General features: G+C 41.7%; 1 protein-coding gene across 7 annotated transcripts in view; it reads left to right on the top strand.

Moving 5' to 3' along the window:
• The window catches only part of Stambpl1 (STAM binding protein like 1), a 45,545-nt gene extending 19,502 nt beyond the window's left edge, over positions 1-26,043 (top strand). For 4 of the 7 annotated variants that reach the window (XM_029472566.2, XM_029472568.2, XM_029472567.2 and 1 more), the window contains exons 2-11: positions 6,447-6,529; positions 12,612-12,829; positions 15,829-15,904; positions 17,039-17,134; positions 19,592-19,949; positions 20,860-20,984; positions 21,926-22,063; positions 24,439-24,551; positions 25,192-25,291; positions 25,715-26,043. In XM_029472566.2, coding sequence (XP_029328426.1) covers positions 6,500-6,529; positions 12,612-12,829; positions 15,829-15,904; positions 17,039-17,134; positions 19,592-19,949; positions 20,860-20,984; positions 21,926-22,063; positions 24,439-24,551; positions 25,192-25,291; positions 25,715-25,771 — 1,311 coding nt within the window. In that variant the 5' untranslated portion in view covers positions 6,447-6,499 and the 3' untranslated portion in view covers positions 25,772-26,043. Of the gene's footprint in view, positions 1-3,843; positions 3,887-6,446; positions 6,530-12,611; positions 12,830-15,828; positions 15,905-17,038; positions 17,135-18,258; positions 18,425-19,591; positions 19,950-20,859; positions 20,985-21,925; positions 22,064-23,140; positions 23,381-24,438; positions 24,552-25,191; positions 25,292-25,714 lie in introns of those variants that run through there. The other 3 variants (XM_021152569.3, XM_085834207.1, XM_029472569.2) reach the window with 3 other exon arrangements.

Here is a 26,043-nt window from a genome sequence, read left to right as displayed (position 1 = left end):
AAGAAGAGTAATGGCAGGTTGTGTTCTCATATTAGCATGGCCATGGTCCCCAGGCTTTGCTTTGGCAATGGATGCTCGTCCAGCTCCCTAAACAGTCAGTCAAAGCACTCAGCAGGAGAGAAGTCTGCATCTGTCTAAGTTGTCTGAGTGCAAGCAAACTAAGATGCTCTTTTTTTTTTCCTGTTTTGCCATGGCTCATCCTGATGACACATCTCAGCTTCATGTGACTTCAGCTGGCCAGAGGGGGTGGGGGGTGGGTGCAGCAAGTCATATGTATCCCTCTGAGATGGAAGCTCTCTCACCCTAGGTAGTAAGGAAAAGGACTCATGGTAAAGCTGCATGTTATCACAGATGTGAGGATGAGAACAGATGTGCTGAGGGTAAAATAGTTAAGGTGGGGACATTAAAGAGGAGAAACAAGAGCTTGTAGCTGGGCATCAGGTAACCAGCTGGGACAGAAAAGAGGAAGGGAGGCCTCTGAGGCAGCATTAGCAGGCCAGCTGCCTCCTTTACAGCACCCTTCCTTGAGGAACATGTGAAGGACACTGCTGCATGACACTAATGCTGGCCACATAAACGTGAGAACAAAGAGCACAGACTATCAACAGCCTAGAACACCTGCAAGGTCAATGGTAATAATACCAGCCAGATCCAACAGCTCCAGACGATGAAGGTCAACAGCTGACAAAGCAGAAGTCAGAGATAGACTAGACGTGGGGGGAGGGAAGAGTGTGTTTGTGGGAGTATGTGTGTGAGTGTGTGTGAGTGTGAGTATGTGTGTGTATTGTGAATGTGTGTGTGAAGTGTGTGTGTGTGTATATTTGTGTGAGTGTGCATGTGTGTGTATGTGTGTATATTTGTGTGAGTGTGCATGTGTGTGTGTGTGTGTATTTGTGTGAGTGTGTGTGTGTGTGATGGGTAGCACATGAGCAGAGTGTGACTATCTCCCAACTGGATTAGAACACGGATAGATGTTACCTCTTAATCAGCTAAACCTGTGATAGGTCCCAAGTGCTAACTGATCTCAGTAGAAATTACCGCAGTCTTTGTCCAGTTTCTACAATGAATCTACAGAGCAGTCTGAACAAAACAATTTAACTATTTTTTCACTCCTGGAACTCTTTCTCTCTGCCTCAGTTCCTCACTTTTTATTAATTTCTCTTAATTAAGAGAATTGATCTGCTTTGCTTTCTCCTACAAGTTCCATGTCTTAGTCTTCACCAGAGTGAGACCATCAACATGAACTCCATTGTCTCGGGTTGACTTTTGGTGACCACTGACTTCTGCTGCCTGAAGTCCCTGGGTCATGCAAACCCAGGCCCAAGAAGATTTCCCATGATGCTCAGCCATTACTGTCATTCTTCAGGTTCTAGACCTTGACTGCCTCACTTCTGTCTACATCCTGTAGACTGTGACTTGGTAACATGGCCCCAGAGGTGGAAAATGTGGGTCTGAGCAGTGTGCTCTGTATCTACTGACAATGACATCTTCATATCAGAAAGAGAATGGCATTGTGGGATACTTACCAGCCTGCTGTATATGTACTTGTGGGCCTCAGCTCTGTAAAGGCCAGTATCTCTTACTGTTTAAGTTCTCTTCTTATTTCGTGGAGATTCCAGTAGCATGAATGAAAGGTGACCTTGGCATTGACGTTCCCTGTGTTAGATTCATATGGCTTGCTTTATTTTGGGTGGCACTGGCATAGTATGATCCATTTTTATGTTGCTTGTTTGCTTGCTTATCTTATAAAACCAGTGCTTAAACTTTTTGCCCTCTAAAATGTTGCTAAAGATAGTTATGCAATTTTAAGTATGTTGCTTACAGTATTAGATGTTTAAAACAGACATTAAGAGTATTGAAGTGAAGGTCCTATAAATTACTTTACTCCCTAGGAACTCTTAAAACATAACTATGAGAGGTTGATACTACTACGACTACTACGACTACTACTAGAGCTTAGAGATGATTTGAATGATAAAGAGCTTGACTTGAAAGCTTGAGGATTGGGGTTAGATTCTCTGCACCCACATAAATGCTGGCCCAGAAAGAGCTTGCCTATAATTCCAGCCCTGGGAAGGCGATGGCAGGAGTATCCTTGGGGCTTGCCAACAAGTGAACTTCACATTCAGTGAAGATCCTGTCTCAAAACCATATGGTGGAGAAGTGATTGTGGAAGACAGCTAACCTTGACCTGTGACCTCCACACTTGTTGGCACCTGTGCACATTCATTCAGACACCCACATACATGTTTGACGGGACTCCAGCAAGCCTGAGCATGGCAAACATGGCTCTGGCAGGCCATGCCCTTCTCCTTAGTTCCCTCTGCCTTGCTACAAACCATTAGATAACATTCCTAATACTAGCCACAAAGGTTTATCTCCCTATTTGGCCACTTCCTCACCACTGAGGCTAACTACCAGGGTCCAGCTACCAAAGTATTGAAGTTCAACGACAAAAGGCTCCATTTTAGCCACCTTGATTGATATGCCCAATTAAAATTAATCAACTCATCCTAACCCAGGAGTTCCCCTTTTACCTTTATAATCTGCTGTTTTTCTACACGCCATGTCTCTATCTAGCCACAGTTCTTTGTCCTCCTAGGACACATGCTGCCTTCCCCTCTCCCTGTTCCTTTCCCTCTTCTCTCTTGTTCTCTGTCTTCTGTCTTTGTCTCCTATTCCCTACCCTCTGTCCTTCTGAGGCAAATAAATCTCTTTCGTGCTGAGAATTTGGTCTTGGGGTCCTGAGTAAACATCGGTCCCTTCAGTACTCTCCCACATATATGCAAGAAATCAAACAGTGTAGTAATATGGAAATAATACAGACCTTTAGCATTCTGTGAACGCATCTCGGGATAGCTGGTCTATACTTTGAGAGGCACTGGCCTAGAACTGGGAACTTAAAAAATACAGAAATTCATATAGGAACAGAGCCATCGAGCAGTAAACAGTTCAAAAAAAAAATAGGTCAACCAATCTGTGAACTTCTTTTGTCTTATATTTGGAAGGGATTCGTTTCTACCACTGAATTATAAACTCATGTGTGAAAGCTCAAAGTGACTATTTTAGCTGCATCAAGCTAATTAATTCTGGTATTTAAGATATTTGAAGTAAACAATTTATACCAATGGAAATTCATTACAAAGAAGATTTTGTTCACTTGGTTCTGTGTGTTCACTGCTGTGTTCTACCACCCACCCTAAACACATACGTTTCTAAATTGGCATGTCCATTGCCTTCTATAGAAGTGTGACACACTAAAGGTACATACTCAGCCCTCTTTACAGCCAGGCTGCAGGCATGTGACCTGGGCATAACTGATGGGCATTTTTATTTCATGATATGGAAACTACAGACATGTAGAAAACCCCCAGGCAACTGCACATAGTTTCCACGGCAACAATTCGTGGCAGGAGTAGAGGAAGCTGTAGACTCCCTTGTTTGCACTATTACAGAGACAGCTGAATAGTCTCTAGAAACTTCTATGAGATTTGAGGTGGTGTTCCTGGAAATGCAGCCTCTGAGCCCAATGTTGCTGGCCTTCCTGGAAATAAATGATCTCTCCATTGTTCTTCGAACTCAAGAGTTGGGGTCTTTTCCCTGAAACTAAGAATCCTGCATGATACATTGCCAGGTACAGTAAGTGCTGTTTTGTTTTGTTTTCTTCAAAATATATCTCTGGAATCTGCTGTATTGAAAACTCCCTGGGCTGTGTTCTAAGATGCCAGTTCCTGGGCTTAGAATCTTTGTGTATGAGTTCTAGAACTCTGCATTTTTATTAACTAATAAAAAGAGTCCACCATGAGGCTGATCTGAACTTGACATGTAGCTTGGAATGGCCTTGTACAGAAATTCTGACCCTACTGATTCCACCTCTCTCTGTATGGTAGGATTCTTTTACAAGACCAGATGACTGATCAATATTTCTTTGTGCCCATGCATCCTCCCTCACCCATCCATACTGTTCTGGCTCTTTCTTTACCTCTTCCTTTCCCCTCTTCTTTCTGATGCTTGAGACAGGGTCAGGGTCTCACATAGCCTAGGATGCCCTTCAACTTTCTCTAGAGCTAAACTCAAGTGTCTTTGTAGCTAAAGCTAACTTTGAACTCCTGAACACTACAGACTCTACCCTATTAATGCTGAGGTTACAAAGAAGTGCAGCTACATCAGGCAGCGAGTCTCTTAAACCCTTAACTTCTTTTTTCCTGTTTGGTCTGAGAACTGAGAAGGGGCTGTTCCCCTGAGTGTGGTCTGAGTTCCTCATCATCCACAGTATCAGAGCCATCAGCTCACACTGTGACTGTAGCTCTCCAAAGCCGTTTTGGTTTGGTTTTTTTTTTGTTTTTTGTTTGTTTGTTTGTTTTTTTTGTTTTTTTTTTTTTCCTGAGCATCTTTGTAACTCAGGTGTACAGCTCAGCAAGTTACTCCAAGGTTCGATGGGGTCAAGAGGGAAAAGCCAGAAGTTAAAGAGGCAAAGTCATTTTCTTTGAAAGATTTCTGTGGGTGGGGATGAAAAATAACATGGAGAAGAACTGATCGATTAGATTGGATCAATCGCAGTGTTACAACTTACCTTCTCCTGTTTCCAAAGTGAGGAGATGAGCGTCCAAAGTTACCAAAGTGGCTGGGAGGGTGCAAAGAAGGTGACCTGGTTAAAGGTAGAAAAGTAAGAATGTTGCTGTTCTTGGTCATGTGGGATGATCAAAGCAAAAGGATCACTCAAGAATGAGCTATGGCCTTGCTGGTAACGAGGAGATCTGGCCTCTGTGGATGAACATCAAAGCGCTGTGCAAAAGCATATTTATTGATTGTTCACAAAGGTTTTTTCTTTCCTTTTCTTTCCGTCGGGGTGGGGGTGTAAAACAAGCTCTTTATACCAATGCCCCTAATCTAATCTCTATGTCTCATGAAGGAAAACACCACACCCCTGTAGCTTCAGACCTTACTGTGTACAGTTTCCACTACTCAATAACGCAAGACACTCCAGGTATGCCGGGACTGTCTTGTGACCAAAGTCATGCAAAGGCTGTAAAGTTCCCCCAGAAAACAACTCTCTAGATCACAGAAATCCCTGTTTTCTACAATGGTTTCTTCAAGATCAGAGGACTTCTGGAAGACAACTCTCTCATTTAATGTTTACTCTACATATAGTAATTCTATTGGATTTTCTGCTTGGTAAGGATGGAGAGAAAGGTTGACATCCGCTGTTGTCCAAAGGAAGGGGTAGCAATTGTAAAGATTTGAACTTGGGCATGTTTACTTAACACTGTTGAAACTGAGTTTCTTCAGCTGCAAAATAAAGATTCTAATAATTTTAATGGTTTTAGAATATTGGCTATTGGGTGGGAATTCTTTAGTTTACCTGCTAACCCATTTAATCCTTGTTACAGCAATATCATTGGTACCTTTACTTCTCCCTGTATCGGATGCCCCAACATTATAACTTACCTGGAGTCACACAGGTGGCTGGTTTTCTATTCCTACCATATTGATTTCCTTGAACTTAATGGTTAAAGACAATCTATCTTCATCTCAGGTTTTTGGGAGACACGTATGTGAGCTTAGCTTACATAAGTTCTCTCTGGTATCTTAAGGTTGAAATTGAGCTGTTGACCTTGTAAGGACAGACTAGGGATCTCTAATTTGGGTGTTGGTGGGTAGGGGCTCAGCTGTGGCTGTGGTGGTGGCTCCTCTTTGAAGTTCTTGTGGTTTGGGATAGAATTAGCTTTCTTGCAGCTGCAGAACTCCTGGCATCTGACTCTCAAAACAAGCTGTTCAAAGTCTCACTTCCTCTGGTGAAGACCTCATGGCCTTTTAATTAAGACCAATTGCTTAAGTGGCTTTAATATATCTGTAACACATCTTCATCTGTGATAGATAATGAAACCTAATTGTGGGAGCAATATTCATTTATCATGTTCCAGAGGTAGAAGACCCACTAGAACAGGTCAGTCTTGTCCATTCTCAAGGGGAGGTGACTCCACAAGCCATGGTTCACAATGACTGGACAAACACAACTGTCTGATACGTCTGCCAGATGCAGCTTTAAGGGTGGTTAAACCCAGCCTGGCACCAGGTGAAGAGTCAGTTGCCACAGCATTCTTGCTAGTGACAACTATGTTCTTCTTTTTCTGTTTTTGAAGGAAGTAAGCCTGCTTTATATATAGCCTTGCATAGGATTCTAAATAAACCAGCACACGGCAGTGCCATACACTCTTCTCATCAAGCCTTTATTCCCTGCATCCCTCCACCTTTTAAGATCAATTTCAAGCATACATAAGCACCCACTGTTTTATATTTTCTGGAGAAGACCTCCACAGTCCCTTGAGGCATTCTGGTTGTGTACCTTTCTCAACGGATTCACCTTCCTTTGATCTTGGACCTTGGGAATCGAGACTTGTGTTCTCCTAGAGTGATCTCGGCTTTGCTCTGTGTCTTTCAAACAGATGAAGTGACTGAGAAGAAGGAGTGAGCACCTTGCCTTTGCAGACAGGACAGCATGGAGCAGCCATTTACTGTGAATTCACTGGTAAGTCATGCAAAGCCACACTTTGTATATGGTTGAAAAGCTCCTAAAGAAGAGTGGGGCAGGCTGTAGAAAGACTCACTACTACTTTAAGACACAGAGCACTTGGAAGTTTGTAGCCTTCTGTGTGACCCTGTCCTTCGAGGAGGTGACTACTAGAGCCATCTTTACAAGATTTAAAAATAGAGTTTTGCACACAAATGTGGGGAATGCTAATCTGTGAGGCTAGATTCTAGGAGCGTAGATCCTCTGGAAAAATACCAGAGGCGATTTCAGAGGGGTCATCGAGTTTGAGCACTCCAGTCTCTTCACATCTCAGCTCCTTTACAAATAAAAGTTGGACCCTTGCCATGTGTGGTAACAACTGAGAAAAGTCCTACATGTTCAGCACTGAGCTGTTGCTTGGGCACTGTCCTTGTGTGTCTGTGTTCTTAAACTGCTTGTGTTTCTTACTTTCCCTCTACAGCCTGTCAGAATTGACAGCTTTCCTACCCGTATCCCAGAAGAACAGTGTGTTGGAGAGCTTGAATCAGGACTTTTTTTTTCCCCAATTAATATGTTTATTTATTCACTTTACTTCCTGGCCACAGTCCTCCCCTCCCTCCTCTCCTCCCAGTCACACCCTCACAAATCCCTCCCTCCATTATCCCCTCCCCTTCTTGGCAGAGAAGGGGAAGCCTCCCTTGTGTTCTACCCAACCCAGGGATATCAAGGCCCAACCAGGCAGTTCAGCTAGGGGAAGGGAATCTGATGGCAGGCAACAGAATCCAAAACAGTCCCTGCTTCTGTTGTTGGGGAATCCATATGAAGACCAAGCTGCATATCTGCTACAAATGTGTAGGGGAGTCTAGGTTCCTGCATGCTCTTTGACTGGTGGTTCAGTGACTCTGACCCTCCTCCAAACCTCCACCCATGGGCCCACGTTAGTGGACTCTGTAGGTCTACCTGTGGTGACTTTGGTTCCTCCTGGCTCACTCAGTCCTATATCCACCCCCTCTTCCACATGAGTCTCCAAGCTCCACCTGATGTATGGGTCTCTGGATCTGTTTCCATCCACTGCTGAATGAAACCTCTCAGGAGAAAGTTATGGTTGGCCCCTGTAACAGGACTTTGGGATCATGTCTACTTGCTTGGTAGCCCAGATAAGTCCCTAAATGTGAATATAGGCACACTACATAATCTCTTTGGCCCTCATTTATGTATGTCCTCAGCCTATCATGGGGACCTGATAAATGAAAGCTGTCAATTTTTTCATATTGTACAGCTCTCATGAAGTCAGCCAGACTTGCTGCGAGTTCATGAGTGCATCTGTCATGATCAAAATACCCTCTTTTGCATTTCTTTGATCTCTGACTCTTATCTCTTCCTGCCTCCTCTTCCATTATGGTCCCTGAACCATGGAGGACACACCATAGACACTTACCCTCTGCACTTTGCCCAGTTGGGAGTTTTCTTCATTAACTGTCATCCACTGCACAAATAAACATCTTTGATATGGTCTAAGAGTTGCCCAAGTCTATAGGTATTTAAGGGGCAGATTGATGCTCTGTTTAGCAAAATAATAGTCGTAAGTCCTATGAACTCCCAACCATTGGTTCTTGACTACTACCAGGTTTGCATTTCCTTGTGGAGCAGACCTTAAATTCAATGAGAAAAGTAGTTGGTTACGTCCGTAACATTGATGACACTCTTGTACCCACAGGCATGTCTTGCCATTTTGATCATTACTGTAGCTCACAGGGTTCATAACTGGTGACTCTGTTGATGACCTTTCTCCGTCAGCCGCCTGAATAGTACCTTACACAGAAAAAAGGAACTTTTATTCCTCCATGTATTATGAACAGAATATATAGTGTCTCCAGCAATAGGGTCTCACGATCAAGTTCCAGTGGGAAATCAAGAGCAACGGCAATAGACTGGGTGGGTTGTATAGGAGGTCTCCAGGACATCCCAAACAATGGCAGTAGCCTGTAGTATATAGGAAGTCTCTGGAGTACCCTGGCAGTAGCCTGTATTATGTAGGAGGTCTCCAGGACAACACCAATAAACAACTTGAGAGAATGTATGATACACTTGGCACTGGGCTATTTATCTGACAACTTCTGCCTTCTGGGAAAAGCATTATTCATTGGATAAGATAACTTTCAAACTTCTTACTAGTTTTCTCTCCTTACCCTGTTCAATGCTCCTGCTTCCCCACCCTCCCTCCTTAAACCATTTTTCCCCATTATTCTCCTCCCTTTATACCCCCTGAGCCATACTATCCTCTGCTGCCTTAAGATCTCTTTTTACCCTTTCCATCTATGGCTCCTTTCTTGTTTACTGGCTTCTACATGCACCTCAAGTTAAATACAAAAATCTAAAGATTTGATGCTAGGATCCATGTATGACTGAGGACATGCCACATTTGTCTTTCTGGGCCTTGGTTATGTCACTCGTTATGTTTCCCAGTCTCGTTCATTTACCTGAAATTTTCATAATTTATTTTTTCCAGATGGATAAAATTCTAATCGTCCACTCGTTGACTGACGGCACCTAGGCTCTTTCTATGTCCTCGCTATTGTGAATAGAACAATGAACAAGGATGAGCAGTGTCCCTGGAGTAGGAAAGAGAGTAGCTTGGGTATATGCCCAAAGTGATGTGCCTAGGTCATAGAGTTGATCTGTACCAGTTTGTACTGTGACCTACAGTGCGGGAGGCTTCCCTTTTCCCTGCATCGTTGCCAGCATTTGATTTCTTTCATGTCTTAAATCTCATCCATTCTGACCGGAGTACAGTATAGCTTGAAATCAGGAATGATGACTCCCCCGGAAGTGTTCTCTTGTTTAGGATTGTTTAGGCTATCCAGAGTCCTTGGAGCTTTCATATGAAGTTTTAAAATTGCTTCTTTCAATTTCTGAGAAGAAGTGCATCAGATTTTTGATGAAGATATCATTGAATCTGATGATGTCTTTTGGCTTGCATGACTCTTTTCACAATATGAATCCTACTGATCCATGTGCATGAGAGTTCTCACTATCTTCTGATCTTCTGTGTCTTCCTTGATTTCTTTTTTTTTTTTCAGTGTTTTCGAGTTTACATCCTGTACATTGATTCCAGGTATTTTTAAACCTATGGCTGTGGATGGGATTGTTTTCCAGGTTTCTGTCCTGTTTCTGTGTGTTGTTGGTATATAGGAAGGCTATTAATTTTAAGGTTAATTTTGTAGCCTGCCACTTATCTGAAAATTGTTGCCCTCTCTACACATTTCCTGTGTAGTCCTTGTAGTTTCTCATGTATAAAATCATTTGCAAACAGAGAGACCTGGACTTCTTTTAGTCCTATTTGTATCTCTTATTTCATCCTCTCATCTTGCTGTTCTAGCTAGAACGTCAAGCACCGTGTTTTAGAGAAGTGGTAACCTCTGATCTTAGTGGGATTGCTTCAAGTTTCTCTGTTTATAGTGATGGCTGTTGGTTTCTCATATACGCTTTTCTTAAGCTCAGCTAATTTCTCTCCAGCTCTGCTCTCTGAAAGACTTTTGTCATGAAAAGATGTTGGATGTTTCAAAAAAATGCCTGACAAATTCCAACAGAACCTTTTAAAAATATATTTATAAGGCAAATGATGTTAATTCAATATATATACACAACTTTGCAGTGATTGAAGCAGGGCGGTTGCCATTTTCATTTCTCTCCATTAGAAACTTTAACATTCTTTTATACATCTTAGACTAGTGTGCTTTTAGAATGAACTGTATTTTGGTTCCGATTATCTGATGAAGGAAATGTGTTTTGCTTTGGCCTGAGCTCACTTAGGTAGTGTCTTAGTTAGGGTTTTACTGCTGTGAACAGACACCATGACCAAGGCAAGTCTTATAAAAAACAACATTTAATTGGGGCTGGCTTACAGGTTCAGAGGTTCAGTCCATTATCATCAAGGTGGTAGCATGGCAGTATCCAGGCAGGCATGGCGCAGGAGGAGCTGAGAGTTCTATGTCTTCATCCAAAGGCTGCTAGTGGAAGACTGACTTCCAGGCAACTAGGGTGAGGATCTTATACCCACACCCACAGTGACACACCCACTCCAACCAGGTCACACCTATTCCAACAAGGCCACACCTTCAGATGGTGCCACTCCCTGATCCAAGGATATACAAACCATCACAGGTAGGAAGTGCATGTTTTGCATGGCTGCTCATCCTACCTCTCTAGTCTTGGAATTCTTGACCAAGAGAAAACAGATCAAGAACTATAAGGTGATCAGAATGTTGCATAGGCATTTATTGTGGTCACTTGGACCAGAAACGTCTTTCCTCTGGGAATTCAGGAGACTAAATCTTACTATTTCCTGAACTGTAATTGGACCTGGTGTGCCTAGAAGGTCACAGGAAAGGTACCTGAAGACCATGCAGAGAGGAAGGCAGTCCTTGGCACTTCCTTGGGGAGGAAATAACAGGAAGGAACTTTCATGTTCATTGCTACAAGTCCAATCAAAAGTAACAGCCGAGGAAGCATCACTGTCTTCAGCTTAATGGAAACTTTAAAAAAAGGTTTATGGCTTGTGCTATATATTAAACCTTTAGATACAAGAGTCATTTCAGATTAGTAGTGTTCTAGTTGCCATAAAATTGGAAGTAATCAGATGACAGAAGAAAACTATGAATCTGATCTCCCGCACTCTACCTTTGAGAGTTTTTGTTTCAGTTATCCACAGCCAGAATATAGCTATGTCTGATTTAATTTATTTTCAGAGCTTTCTACAGACTTTGTTCAAATGTCTCACCTTGACTGTAGTTGCACTAAGTTTTCTCTGGTGTAGCCCACTCTTGGTGTGTGAGGCCATGGTCAAGTGATCTAAGGCTGAAGAATGCAGAACACTCAGGGAACCATCCATTTCCCAGATGCCAACAGAGATCCTGGGTTTGTAGATCTGCAGTGGAGCCAGTTAGGAATTTGCCTTTTTAAAGAAAGGCCTGGTTGCTGCTGATGCTGCAGGTGCCTGAGACAGGCAAGTCTGAACTAGGGGAAAAACAAGCTGTGGTCTGAGTGTGCTATTCATCATGTTGGCAAGCAGCCAGACTTGTTTCCACATTATTCAATAGATGCTTCTACATATGGATGCTTTTACACATGTCACAATTCAAGTTGTAACAAAGAACATAAAATATTTATTGCCGGGCCCATAATCAATGGGAAAAAATTTCTTCTGAGTCTTGGATTTCTGAGGCACACTGCCTTCTTCTAGAATTGTTAGCCGGAATATGTATGCCCCATGCACTTCCAAGGCTATACATTGTGGCTTCATTAGAAAAACTCAAAGATAGCCTGAGAAGTAACTTTTCTCCATAATTCATTAGGGTTTTCTCAGTCAAAAAGAAATTAATAGAGCAATTACTATTAGATGAAAGCTTAAGAGACTTATTTATTTTTAAAAAATGAACCTAGAAGGTATTCTTTTTCTTGAAAGAGTTTCTCTGGAATTTACCAGGGTTTGTTTGTTTGTTTTGGGGGGGTGTTGTTTGTTTGATTTGGTTTGGTTTGGTTTTGGTTTTGGTTGTTTCGGAGGGTTGGCATTTCTTTTTGTTCTGTGACAATGGAGAGAGACCCTAGAAACTGTTAATTAAATTAGATATATTATGGGATAGAATCAAATCCTAACAATAACTTTAATGTAACAACTTTCTGGAGAATTTCAGAATCAATACCATGAGCCCTACTAAGACACAAATGACCTAGGTTGGGTAAGGCCCACAGCTTACATGAGGGTTAATGATGCTTTACCCGATATATTTGCATATCTAGGAAATCCCACATAATTCTACTTTGAAACTTATGAAAAGTGTTTATACCAACAAGGGTGTATATTTTCCTGGATGTGTGTCTTTTTTTTGGCGTGTGCTTATGTTGGTCATATCATTAAATCTTATTGGAAGGATTTCCTGAAATGTTAGTATTGGATCTTAGGAAACGAGAATACATGAATTAAATAGTTTATATATATTCACACACACATATATACATACATATATATATATATACACACACACATATATATATGTATATTCAAAAGATTATAATCAGAAATTTAAATTCTCTATTGCAGAAAAAGTTAGCTGCTATGCCTGACCATACAGATGTTTCTCTAAGTCCAGAGGAGCGGGTCCGCGCCCTAAGCAAACTTGGTTGTAATATCTCCATTAATGAAGATATCACCCCACGCCGTTACTTCAGGTCCGGAGTGGAAATGGAAAGGATGGCATCTGTGTATTTGGAAGAAGGAAACCTTGAAAATGCCTTTGTTCTTTATAACAAATTTATAACGTAAGTCTCCTAACTGAAAGTTTGTTTCCTCTAATGTTATAAAAAGTGTATTATGTAGGATGGCTATATTTTGCATACATTTGTTTGCATAAATGCATGCATACCACAGCATACATGTTGAGTTTAGCAAACAACCTCAGGTGTTGGTTCTTGCCTTCTACCTTATTTGAAACAAGGTCTCAGTTTTTTGGTGTTGCTGTTTATTGTGTGGCATTGTTCCTGAGGAGACAGGAATATTTAATCACCCCAGACAAGGAACTGACAACAAACTAAAGAAAGAAAACCACTAAAATCCAACTTGGCAAACCAATGAATTTTATTGGGGTCATTTACAGGAGTACAGGTGAACGGTTACATACAGGAGCAAAAATGATCCAAAGACAGCTACAGTACTAAAAACCCATCCCGGCATTCCAGCTTATGAAACTGGAAATCTGAAGCACACAGCACAACTTGCTGGCAGCTCAATAGGTTGGAATCTGTCTCTTTCAGGTGGTCTAGGCCTCTTCTCGGTAGCTCAGCTTGTCTGAGAGTGTCTCTCAGCAGTTCTGGCTGCTTAAATAATGCCTGAGAAAGGAGAGGCCTAATGAATCTGGTCAGTTTTAGGGACTTCCGGACTTCCTGAACTCTTCAAGTTGTTTATTTCCTGAGTTTAAGGAGATTCCAGGAAGGATGATAGATTTTACCTCCCCTTAGAATAATAACCTGTGTCTTAGCAAACATCCCTCCAAAACAGAGAGGTTTCACTCAGGCGTAGTTGCTGTACAACATTACTGATTACTGAAATATGCTTGTTTCCAGATTTTACAAGAGTTCAGGAGATTTAAACATAGCTCTTCAATGCTTTACTGTTGGAGCCATCTTTCTAGTATTCATGCTGCGCCACCCCCCCCCCCACCCACGCCCACCCCCCGCTTTCCTTGTTTGGACAAAGGGTTTCATGTAGCCTATACTGGAAAACACTGTGTACCTGGGGAAGGATGAAGTTAAATTCCTGGTCCTCCTGCCTCTCCAGAATCTTCAGCACTACAAGTGCATGCCAGTGTGTGTGGCAAAGCCTTTGACTTTTAAAAATTCCAAATACATGACATACGTGTTTTTCTGTAATTTTTTATTTTATTTATGATTACAGTAGTTCAGGTGTAGGTGGTTATTCTGAAAACATTCAAATGAAATGAATAAAATATTTTTAAAAACCACTTTTAGTGATTCCATCAAGAACCAAGAGGAAGAATTTAAGTATTATTTAATTTCTAAGGTAATAGCTTGAAAGATTAACTTGGAAATCTAGAGAATGGGTGACTGCCTTCATCTTACCTGGGATAAATCAACTGTTAGCAGGAAGTTGAAAAATAAATAAGGAACTAAGGATGGCCTACCACAGTCTATGACCAAAATTCTCTAAAGGCTTTATAGTTTCCGAATTGTATTTTCGATGGGTCATATATTTTCCACCTTCTGGTCCAGTTTTGTGTAAGGTTCTGGACACCCTCCACATGAACGCTAAGGGCCACTTCCTCCTTTGGGTCAGTGAAATCTTCAGAGGGTTTGAATTCTCTTGTCCTATTAGCTGAGTGAGATTTCTTACTTCACTTACTTTCCCAGGGCCTGAAACAACAAATGAGGCCTTATGGGAGAAAATCTCTGAGAACACTTCAGTTCTGAGGGTCTGTGATTTTCCTGTTAAGTCTTTGGCAGCTAACTGCTTTCTTTTAGCTTCGGTAAGCCTTGGCTGCCACATGTCAGAAATGGAAGTTGTGCTTGTGTTTAAGTGTGACCTATAACCCTATCATCAGGTAAAATAAAATGAATATGTCTGTGTGGTTGAAAGCATCAGAATCAGTAGTTGTAAGCTACTCGTATGAAATGATCTACACCCCACCATGATCTATTAAGAAAATGCTAGTAATTCACTTTGTGAATCTATATTGATCACTTATTCTGGGTTGATATCATTCTTCATACCAGGGATACATTATAGAATAAGGAAGAGAAACGTGTGCCCCTGCAGAATTGCTATCTTCACTTTCCCTGGGAGCACTGCATCTGTTTTGCATGTTAAATGGAAGTCATTTTTCCACCACATCCTGGAGCAAAAAGACTCAGCAGAGGGGAAGAGTGCCATGGAAAATGACTTCCACTTAACACGTCCACTAGTGATTCCATTGCTATGACTCTTAGCTGTGAATCTTCAGTTACAAGTTTTTATAAACACTGGATAGTGATGCTGACTCATGGGTGGTTGTTTGAGTCTTTTTAGGGATCAAAGGGATTTATACTCATTGTTCCAAAATTTTGCACATAACTAAGACAATGCCCTGGGGAGGGAGGGTTCGAGTACCCAGGACCCAAGAAAGACTAGAGTATGAAGGGAGTATGTAGTATGTAGAAATGCTGACCTTAACCCTTCTCTTAGTTTGCTTTCTGTTTCTGTGATAAAGGCCATAACCAAAAATAACTTAAGGAGGAAAGGGTTATTATTTCAGTAGTTCAATAACAGACAATCATGAAGGGAAGTCGAGACAAGAACTCAGGGTAGAATCCTAGATGCAGAAACTGAAGCAGAAGCCATGGAGGAACCTGGCTTACTATGCGTATTCCTCATGGCTTGCTCAGCTTGCTTTCTTATACAATTTAGGACCACCTGCCTAGGAATAGCACCACCCATAGTGGACTAGACCTTCCCACAGGGATCATTAATCAAGTAAAAGTCCCACAGAGTTGCCTACAGGCCAATCCAAAGGAGGCATTTTCTCAATTGAGCTTGTGTCAAATGGACAAAACACTAGCCAGCACAACTAAATGAAGAACATTTTGTTTAGTGAAAGTATTTATTTACCCTGAATAATAATCATACCCACCTTTAGAGAAAGGGTGGATGTAAAGACCATATTTAAATAAAAAGTTTTGAGTGAATTTTTTTTTTAAAAGAATGCTTGTTAGAAAGTCACTAAATTTTTGCTCTCACAGAATGCTAAAGGTCCATTTTCTTGCTCTAGGTTATTTGTAGAAAAACTTCCCAGCCACCGAGATTACCAGCAGTGTGCAGTTCCAGAGAAGCAGGATATCATGAAGGTACACTGGACTGATTTACCACCGTGAGATCAAATGATTTGCCCTGACCTCTGGAAAGTATAAGCACAAGAACCCCATTCCAACAAACAGTACACTTCGATCTCTCCCTAAGATGTTTAATGATTATAACTGTGCATTCAAGGTTTCTAATTGATATTAGAAAAATAAAAAGATGAGAGAGAGAGAGAGAGAGAGAGAGAGAGAGAGAGAGAGAGAGAGAGAGAGAGAGAGATTGTGTTCCATCAACCTATGATGCGCAGAAGGAATTACCTTACAATTCCTCCCAGAGATTGAGAGACTGGTTGTTTTCCTGAGCTTGCTGAAACCAACCATGTTAGCTGCTTTTGATTACTCTCCACTGGATGGAATAACTATCTTAAAATCAGTGGGGATTTTTGAGGGACCCCCAAGTTTTAGCTACAGTCACATAGTATGCTCAATGATGCTTCAACTCCTGAACCCTATAGATGACAGTGGCCCCATTAACGGCTATTGTTTACTGACATTGTAACCATCTTCATTTGTGCAAGTTTATACTGTGACTTTTCACATGGTAACAAAGTCACTGAAATGTATGTTTGCTAGGACCTATCCCTGTTGTTAAGACCTATGTAACCATTTACTTCCAAGAAAGAAATTTTGGTGGGAGAGGGTGTGATTGGTCTCTATCCAGTTTCTTAGGTTTTCCTGACATTAAGAACCAATGAAGAAGTTGTCTGAGATCCCCGCTCCCTCAGCACTTGCTGGAGAAGTGAATTCAGCAGATCTGGGATTAGGACTTAGACTATGAGTTGTTTTAAAAGGTTCCTCAGCTGTTTTTTACATCCAACATCCCTACCCACCATATACACCTTAATACCCCTCATAACACCAATGTTAAGTGACTTACACATGCAATGTGAAATCCTATTGGTTTTACCTAAAACGCTTATCTAACTAGTGGAATAAATAGTGGTCATTTTTTTTTTATATGAACACACTTTTTTATATTTTTCTTCATTCCCAAAAGCTGTATTTTGGAATTCTAGATTTATTTTTCTGAGCGTTCCAGCTGTGTGTCTTTTTCAGCTGATGCTCTGAAGGGCTATCTACTGAGAAATCTCTCTAACTGGTATCTTTATATGTTTTTGAAAGAAACTGAAGGAGATTGCTTTCCCAAGGACAGATGAATTGAAAACGGACCTGCTAAGGAAATATAACATAGAATACCAAGAGTATTTGCAAAGTAAAGTAAGTTCAGTCGGCCCATTTATTTCTTCACTGTTTCCTGTAAGAATGTTTTTTTTTTAAAAAGATCGTTTGTATATGAGTTTTTGAAGCGTACATTTAAATTAAAAATTCAAGATGCGATGATGTAAAACTGATAAAAAATTTATGTGGGTGTTCGGGTGAAGCACATGCTTGAAGGATGCGGTGGTTTCGTTTCCTAAAACATCTAATAAAACAGCACATTAGGAAGGAGACTAAAGTGATTTAAATAGAGCTTCCGACCGACTCTTGCCAGTGTAACCTTGAGCCAGATGGCGGATACTTTTTTTTTTTCCAGATGAACGGAAGCTGCAGAAAGTAGGCAGAACAGAGTGTGATTTTCAATGTATATAATCATGTGGGACTTGGAAATGTGAATCTAGTTCCTAAATAGTACAGTCAACATTTCGTCAAGATAGAAGAGCTAACCATGTGCCTGAGGCATAATCAGAGTTCCAATGGATTTTTATTTCTGAGTTTTTATTACTTAGAGAAGAGAGACTCGAGGGCATTGAAAGGAGAGTTTTAGTAAATCTCTGGCAGTCTCAAACTCAGAATTCAAATCCTTATGTTATATGAGATTATTAGACATGTGTTGCTTTAAATGACATTTAATAACTCTATTAGTTCTTAATATAACCCAGCCAGGCCCCTAATTATTTGAGGGAAAATCCTATGGATATTTTTTATCAGCTTTAGCACAGTTACTGGGGGTGAGGGTTGGGGAATTAGACCTAATCAATTCTTCTATATGCTAGGCTGTTAATTCTCCAGGTGCATTCCCTATGAACTTGCTGTTTGGGTCTCACCCCGGTTATTTCTGCTCTATCAGTTTGTCCGCAGGGAGCATTTAACTCAGCCAAGTGCTCCTGGTCCATCACATCTGATGGTGACCTCCTGTTTTCTCCTCTCTGTCTCTCTCTCTCCTCCTGGTAACCTCTGACCCCCAGCCCAGTAACTGAAGCCCCGCCTACCTCTATTCTCCCCAGTAATTGGCTGTAGCCACTTTTATTTAACCAATAGCTTTCAACTGAGGAGCAAGGATTACACAACAAAGGCCCCTGTACGTGAGAATTCTCGCATCTGGGGGCAACCACGCCTTGGGCTACAGAATTTAACATTTGAATACACAGCCAGCACCAAACCAGGTCCCAACGGATTTGCTGCTTTGTCTCTTTGCTTTGGAGGTTGCTGGCTCTACCACCTCTTACTTCACATCGATCTCTCTACCTCCACAAACAGTCTCTGAGCGGGAAGCCTGGCTAGCATGAGGTGTTTTTAACTAATAATGTAGAGGAAATACAGGCGGTACTCCTTCGCAGGGTCTCTCTGGGGAGAGCAGATCAGACAGCTGTGCCATGTTCTACTTGGGGTAACACCAGTGGCCTCACTTATCCCGTGTAGAAATTTCTGGAGTGGAGTAACAGCAGCCAGTCCTAGGGGAGAGTTACAAACGTACCTGTAAGCTCTGACTGTGGGCAGCACCAGCATTCTATGATGCTTGCTAGAAATGTAGACTACATGTCAAATCAGGATTCTTAGTGCTGTTAACAAGGCCCAGAGTGATGCGTGCCTGTAAAGCACTGCTGTAAGCTGAGTCCCCTGAACTCCCCGCACCTTACAGTACCTTGCCACTAAGTTTTCTTTTTCAGCATCAGTTGGGGGAACTTACTACATTTTTATCTCTCTACTCTGATAATAGCCAGGTATTTTGTTAGCACTCGGGATGTTAATTCTTAATTTTTAACCCAACTTTTGGTTAATTCTCATAGAAGATATGTGAAACACTTTTGGGATTCTCTCTGATTCTCTGATTCCCCTCCACCATCATGTACCCCTAGAAGAGGCATGCTGTAGACAAATACAGAAAGGCTCTAGGGAGCCCCAAGCAAAAGAACGTCTTAGTATACAGCAGCCGCAGCCCGGGAAACTGCTGGGCAGCTCAGAATGTGACTACCGTGCCGTGCCTGAGAACCACATTGCTAAACTCATTTAGGCTCAGCTAGTCTGAGTTTCAAATGCAGTATCTGGCAAGCAGCTACCTGACTGTGCAGTGCCATTTAAGGGATGAAATGCCTTGCTCCAAGTGGTCTGAGGGGTCAGAAAAACAGGACACTGGTATTCTAGTATGTAGAAGCACTGGGGAATATAGACAGCATATCTGCTATGTAGTTCCTGGTGAAATGTGATTAATTGAGAAGCTGTGTTCTTCATCAAATTAGTGAATTTTTTTGCTGTAATGTTTTTCTGTTTAACTAAGAATATCTCTGTGTCTGTCTTTCTGTGCCTCTTTCTCTGTCTCTCTCTGTCTCTCTGTCTCTGTCTCTGTCTCTGTCTCTCTCTCTCTGTCTGTCTGTCAAAGGACTGAAACTATCTTTCAGTTTGATGTTTTTGGCTCAGAAAACTAACATTTTTTTTTCCTCCTGTCAACCGTCTTAGAACAAATATAAAGCCGAAATTCTCAAAAAGTTGGAACATCAGAGACTGATAGAGGCAGAGCGCCAGCGGATAGCTCAGATGCGCCAGCAGCAACTAGAGTCTGAACAGTTCCTGTTTTTTGAAGATCAACTCAAGAAGCAGGAGTTGGCTCGAGGCCAGATGCGAGGTCAGGACTCTCCAGTGCTGTCAGAGCAGACTGACGGAAGTGCGCTGTCCTGCTTTTCCACCCACCAGAACAACTCTCTGAGGAATGCATTTGCAGATCATCCTCATAAAAGTGATGGAAGCAATTTCGCTAACTACTCTCCTCCCGTGAACAGGGCCCTAAAGCCAGCGGCCACCCTGAGTGCTGTTCAGAGTAAGTGATGCCGGATGCAGGCACATCTGACCTTCACCTTTATATCTTTATATCTTTATATCTTTATATCTACCTTTAAAATCCAACCCACGTAACTTGCCTGATCGTAGAGCAGTCGTATTTTGATACTGAGTAGAGATTCTGAGTGAGGAGTCAGAGCATTTTTTTCCTTCGTCGTGTTTTACTCAAGGCATGCATCCAGCTTGAAGGGAAACACGGGAAAGGGAAAAAACTACTGAAACTTGGTTGCTAAGATACTTCAGTGTTTAGCATCAGCCTGAGAGGGTAGGGTCTCAGTCCCAGCGACAGCTAAGCTGTGAACAGTGGGGCTTTCCACAAGCACTTAGTGATGTCAAACACTGCCATATCGGCTCTATGAAGTTTCTCAAATCGAACAGGCAATTCTTTTTCATAGAGGCACCTATTGAAGAAATTCAGTAGGCAGCAGCCATTGCACATGTTACTTTACTCGTAATTGTTTAAAAAAAAAATAGTGCTTTGGTCTACTGCTGGATCAAAGAATGATAGAAGGTAACACATAGCAGACATGATAAGGGGTTTTCATCCTGTATCTTACGATGATGTGTCGATTGTGGCCTGTAGGCTCTTTGACATATTTGCAATGTGCACTGAGAAAACACATATATGTAAGAGTTGTTCCAGAGGTCAATTGTGTCATAGTGCTGACTTTCTATAAACTTTCTTATAAAATAATTTGTATATGATATGGACATGTCAGTTTGCCCTCCTTTTAATAGATGTTTACTTTCAAGAGGTTTGATTTAAAAAAAAATGGAAAGTGAAATGCCTAGTAGTTTCAGTGTTGAAATCTGTACTTTCGTTGCTCACTGAAATTCGAAAGGACAAGATCCGAGACTTGGTTTTAGTGTGTGTCTCTTTTCTGTTTTAGATTTGGTGGTTGAAGGACTGAGGTGTGTAGTTTTATCAAGAGATCTTTGCCATAAATTTCTGCTGCTGGCTGACTCTAACACAGTGAGAGGAATAGAGACCTGTGGGATCCTCTGTGGAAAACTGGTACGATCTTATTTCATCTCTCAATAGGTCCATTGAGTAGTACTGGCTTCCCTGTGATAGGAAGAGCAGTGTAGATGGGGGCTGGGCAGGGGTAAATATTATGAAGTTACTATTAACAACCTTAAACTACTGACATTATTCATGGATTTGGTATTCTAAAAAAAAAATGAGCTCTAAAATTTCAGAAACATTGTAAAACTCCTTAAACAAACTATTTAGAAAATGGTAAAATAGGAGGTAGGAGGCAAGATGTAAAGAATAGTACTCAACACATTAGAGGGCCCTGAGGCTGGAGAGAGGATGGTATTTTAGAAGGGTGGGAGGTCCCCAGGCCTGAAAGAGGACAGCAACTCACAACCCAGTGACCTAAATCTCTTTACTTCAGGACCCCTTCTTTTCCATACTTACCTTTTCCTCAAGGAGAACAATATGTTTCTTCTTACTAGATTCTAAAAGCTGTATCATTTTCATTTTGGAAGACACTGGAGACTCTTAGAGGAAAAGTCCTAATTCTTTCATAATTACATACAATTAATAAAAACAAGACATCAGCCCTGACAGCTCAGAGGCATACCTTCTAGTAGCATCAAGCGTTTGGGAAATTAGTCTGTCTCTCTAAAGAATGCTGGTCTTGCTGTGTGAAGACGTTTCCCATTGTAGGTCAAGTACGCAAAGAACTCATTTGTTAACTATGTATCAATTACCCATTGTTCACCCTGATACTAATTCCTTTCTACTTTCTATAGCAGCAATGGGATTCAAGACCCAAATAACAGATGGCCAAAACCTTTAGTAGAGTCAGTTTTTCTGCTTGGTTTTGGATTGTGAGAGAGTGTAGTGAGGTGGTAGTCCAAGGGGTGAGGTCTGCTGGCTGATGACATCCTGTCCAGATGTCTCTTCTCTCAGAGGCTTGTTACTTTTTGTTTTGTTTTGTTTTCTAGACACACAATGAATTCACCATTACTCATGTGGTTGTGCCAAAGCAGTCTGCTGGCCCAGACTATTGCGATGTGGAGAACGTAGAAGAATTATTCAATGTTCAGGATCAACATGGTCTCCTCACACTGGGATGGATCCATGTATGTTTGGCCCTTTGGGTTTTGGTTTTATTTTGTATGGTGTGTTGTTTTCTTCATACAGAAATTTGGGTGAATTTAAATAATTTCTTGTTTTTATATTTTCCCAGAGGTAGTAAGTATCATGATATCAAAGCAATTTATTCAATGCCAAGCTGTGTATAAATCTGTCACATTTGGGTTTGAAAGGGGTATTCTATACTTAATGTTTTTCACTCAGAATTAAGTAGGTCTTCCCCCTGATGGGCTTAGATCATCCAATGGATTAGATTTATTGTTAGCCAAATTCTTTTTTTATAGGTTTTTTTTTAAGATTTATATATTTATTATATGTAAGTACACTGTAGCTGTCTTCAGACACTCCAGAAGAGGGTGCCAGATCTCATTACGGATGGTTGTGAGCCACCATGTGGTTGCTGGGATTTGAACTCAGGACCTTCGGAAGAGCAGTCAGTGCTCTTAACCGCTGAGCCATCTCTCCAAGTCCCCTTAGACGAATTCTTAACTGTGAAATACTCTCCTTTTCTTTGCTGTGAGTCTAAATTAGATTATAAACCTCTTTCTGATGGCATTTCTTTTAAACAATGTTTGTGTGTATCAAAGGGGGTCCAACACCTGACAGTGCCACGCCCTGCAGAGCAGAAGTCTGTTCATAAAATGGCTGGGGACTTTCACAAATGGCTAAGGCTAAAATATTGGGTTCTGACATCTTCCAGGTCACTGTAGATGTGAAACTGGGCTTATACATCAAAGAGACATAAGTTTTCTAAGTGTCAGTTCTGCTAAGAGTTCATGATTGGAACATTGGCAAGCTAGGTTAACTGTGATGGCAGCTTCGCCCTCCACAAAGCGGGAACCATAATTGTGGGGACCCATAACTTCATGTGATGCTCAGGGTTAAACATCTTGGCTTGACTGACTCTTGAGACTTCTAGAAGTCACTGTGCTGTTTGTCTCTGTCATCTCCTTGTCTGTAGAAAGGGGGTAGAGATAATGACAGCACAGACCTTAGTGAGAACTCTGTCATAATTCATGGGAGGTCATTCGTTTCCTGCCTAGTACTTTATTCCTTTGTAATAGATGGCATTTACTGCTGCTGTCACCACCAGCATCACCATCAGCACCACCACCACCACCACCACCACTACCATCACTACCATCACCACCACCACCACCAGCAGCAACAGTAGCACCTCGCCACCAGTACCATCACCACCACCGTTACCACCATCACCACCACCACCACCATTTTCCTTGGCAATGGGTATGCCATGCTCCATGGGAGAGATGTTCTCACGAGCATAGAAACAGTTCTTAGATGCAGAAATGAAGGGTTCCGATGCTTGCATGGGCACATTCAGTCTGAAATAAAGTGATGGGCAGAGTAACTTTCCTATTGACAACCTACTTGCTGCCTCCACAGCACCGTGGCTCCTTAGAGCATACCTTTCATTCTGCCATGACATAGAAAGCTCTGTTTTACTCAGAGAAGGCATCTGTGGCAGAGGAGAGGCTGCCAAGTCCTCTTGTTCATTCCTCTATGAAATCTTTGCATCTTGACAATGAGCCTACTGGGCATATGGCTCTATGGCAAGGCGCATGTTTAGTCTAGACAGGATTTTGTTTAGATTCTCCTCTTTCTCTTTGTGCATTTTCAGTGGCTGAGCCTAACAGGTCTCAAACACCTTTAACAACTTGGAGACCCCCTCCTCCTGTTTATAAGGATGAAGAGCCATAGACAGTCTCAGGAGTGTGCTGTGTTTAGTTCTAAAAGAATACAAGAGAGTCCAAGATCCCGGCTTTCTGATCTCAGCAGCCAAGTTACTTCATTTCCCAAGTCTGAAGATCCTTGAATGTGGTCTGAGATAGTCAGATTTTTAGCTCCTTAGATTAATTGGGGATCTATTTAAAGCTTCTCACTAGTGACGATAACTCACTCTTTCCCACAAGGAAAACACATACACTCCTTGGAACTTTGTCTCTAAGTCAGAGTTATTCCAAACCAACAAGAGTATGGTAGAAAAAGAATTCTGTCGGCTCCCCCAACTCATTTTTATTTGTGTGTTGTTATTATTATTAATTGATTATTATGATCATCATCATCATCATTGGTGGTGTAATGTGTGCAGGTGCCAAGGCACGCATGTGCAAGTCAGAGGACACATTCCAGGGAATCAGTTCCCTCCCCCCACCATAGGCTTCAGGGATCTAAGCCAGGCCATTAGATTTCATGGCAAGCGCTTTTGCCCACTGAGCCATCCTGCCAGCCCTCACTGAAACATGTTTTTTTATGTGTGTTTGCTTAGTGAGAGTTGCAGGAGAAGTTTTGAGCAAAGTCCAGCCTTCCCTAACAAGACCGTCGTCTTTTCCATTTGCAGACACACCCCACGCAAACGGCATTCCTGTCCAGTGTGGATCTCCACACTCACTGCTCCTACCAGCTTATGTTGCCGGAGGCCATTGCCATTGTGTGTTCCCCAAAGCATAAAGAGTAAGTGGGAAGAGAAAACTCCCCTCAGTCCACCGGGCCATGGTACTTGGATCTGAGGCACTTGTCTGCAACATTCTAACTCTCCCCAATCAAGAAGTTCAGCCATTTGCTCTTGTGTTACACATCTTTTAAGACAGCACTGGCTTTTCATTGTCTGGAAGACCTCGGTTTACAAAGTAATTATAATCGTAAGAATCAGATGAACGTTTCCTGAGGCTGAGTCTACCTGAGCATTAACCACTGTGATCCCAGCCTCTTCCTCCTTCCCCCTTACCTGTCTTGGATTGATGCGAAGAAGACAGTAGATGATAGTTTCTGTGATGTGTTGATTGTAGTGTCTGACACTGCCACACACCTGGTGGTTGACATAAAGAACACTGACATTATTACAGGAATTAAAACTGTCGGCTCGGGTGGAGGACACAGGTGTGGCCTCCCGTATGAGGTCCCAGCAGTTCAGCTGCCTGTACCTTCCAGGTCCTCTAGGCACTTGGAGATTAATGTTTCTAACATTCCTTGTGAGAGCCGTGGGGCAGTTCCTAGTGTGTGTCTTCTTTCTCTTTCCTGTTGGAGGGAGGTCCGTGTTTGTGTCTTCCCGGATGGTCCTTAACTTTGTGCTTCTTTTCTACCTCTTATTTAGCACCGGCATTTTCAGGCTCACCAACGCTGGCATGCTTGAGGTTTCTACTTGTAAAAAGAAGGGCTTCCATCCTCACACCAAGGACCCCAAGCTGTTTAGTGTGAGTAGACATCATGGATGATCATTGTTGTATATAATTATTATCATCATCATCGATGATCATTATTATTGAGACAGGGACTTTCTATGTAGCCTTGGAACTCACTGTACAGACCACACTGCCCTCAAATTCAGAGAGACCCACCTGCCTCTGCCTCCTCAGAGCTATGATTAAAGGTAGGCTGTACCTTGCCTGGATCACCAGCAGCGATTATCTCCATGATGTGGAATAGGAATCTTCCGTGTGAATAGGCAGCACAAATTATTCTCATAGATGTTTATGTTATGTCGATCCTAACCAAATTCAGCAATAGTGATAAAATTTAGGGAAAAAAGTGAAGCGATGTATATACGTTCCCGAGAGAAAACCACACAGTAAACATTATTATGTAACACTGTTGTTGTTTTTTGTTTCCTTTTCTAGATATGCAGCCATGTGTTAGTAAAGGACATAAAAACAACTGTGTTGGATCTGAGGTGACATGCTCTAACTGCAAGCTCATCTGTACCAGATACTGGCCATGGACGTGTGCGACTGCCGAATTTCTTATGATGTTTTCAGAAGTGACTGATATTTTATATTTATATATTTTAGACCAAAACTTTGATATTTATTGTTCTTGCACATTTTGAAGTTTCCTTTTTTTTTTTTGGGTTGCTGTGTCTCAAACGAGGCCACGTGGTGTTCAGTCTATACCTATTAATATACCCAAGTGATGCCATCAGAAATAAATTGTGCTGCAAATAACAAGA

The sequence above is a fragment of the Mus caroli genome, unplaced genomic scaffold (genome assembly GCF_978045245.1).
Source record: "Mus caroli unplaced genomic scaffold, Mus_caroli_1 scaffold_20, whole genome shotgun sequence".
Lineage (NCBI taxonomy): Eukaryota > Metazoa > Chordata > Mammalia > Rodentia > Muridae > Mus > Mus caroli.
Note: the sequence above shows the minus strand (reverse complement) of the source record. Positions and strands in the feature narration are given on the sequence as shown.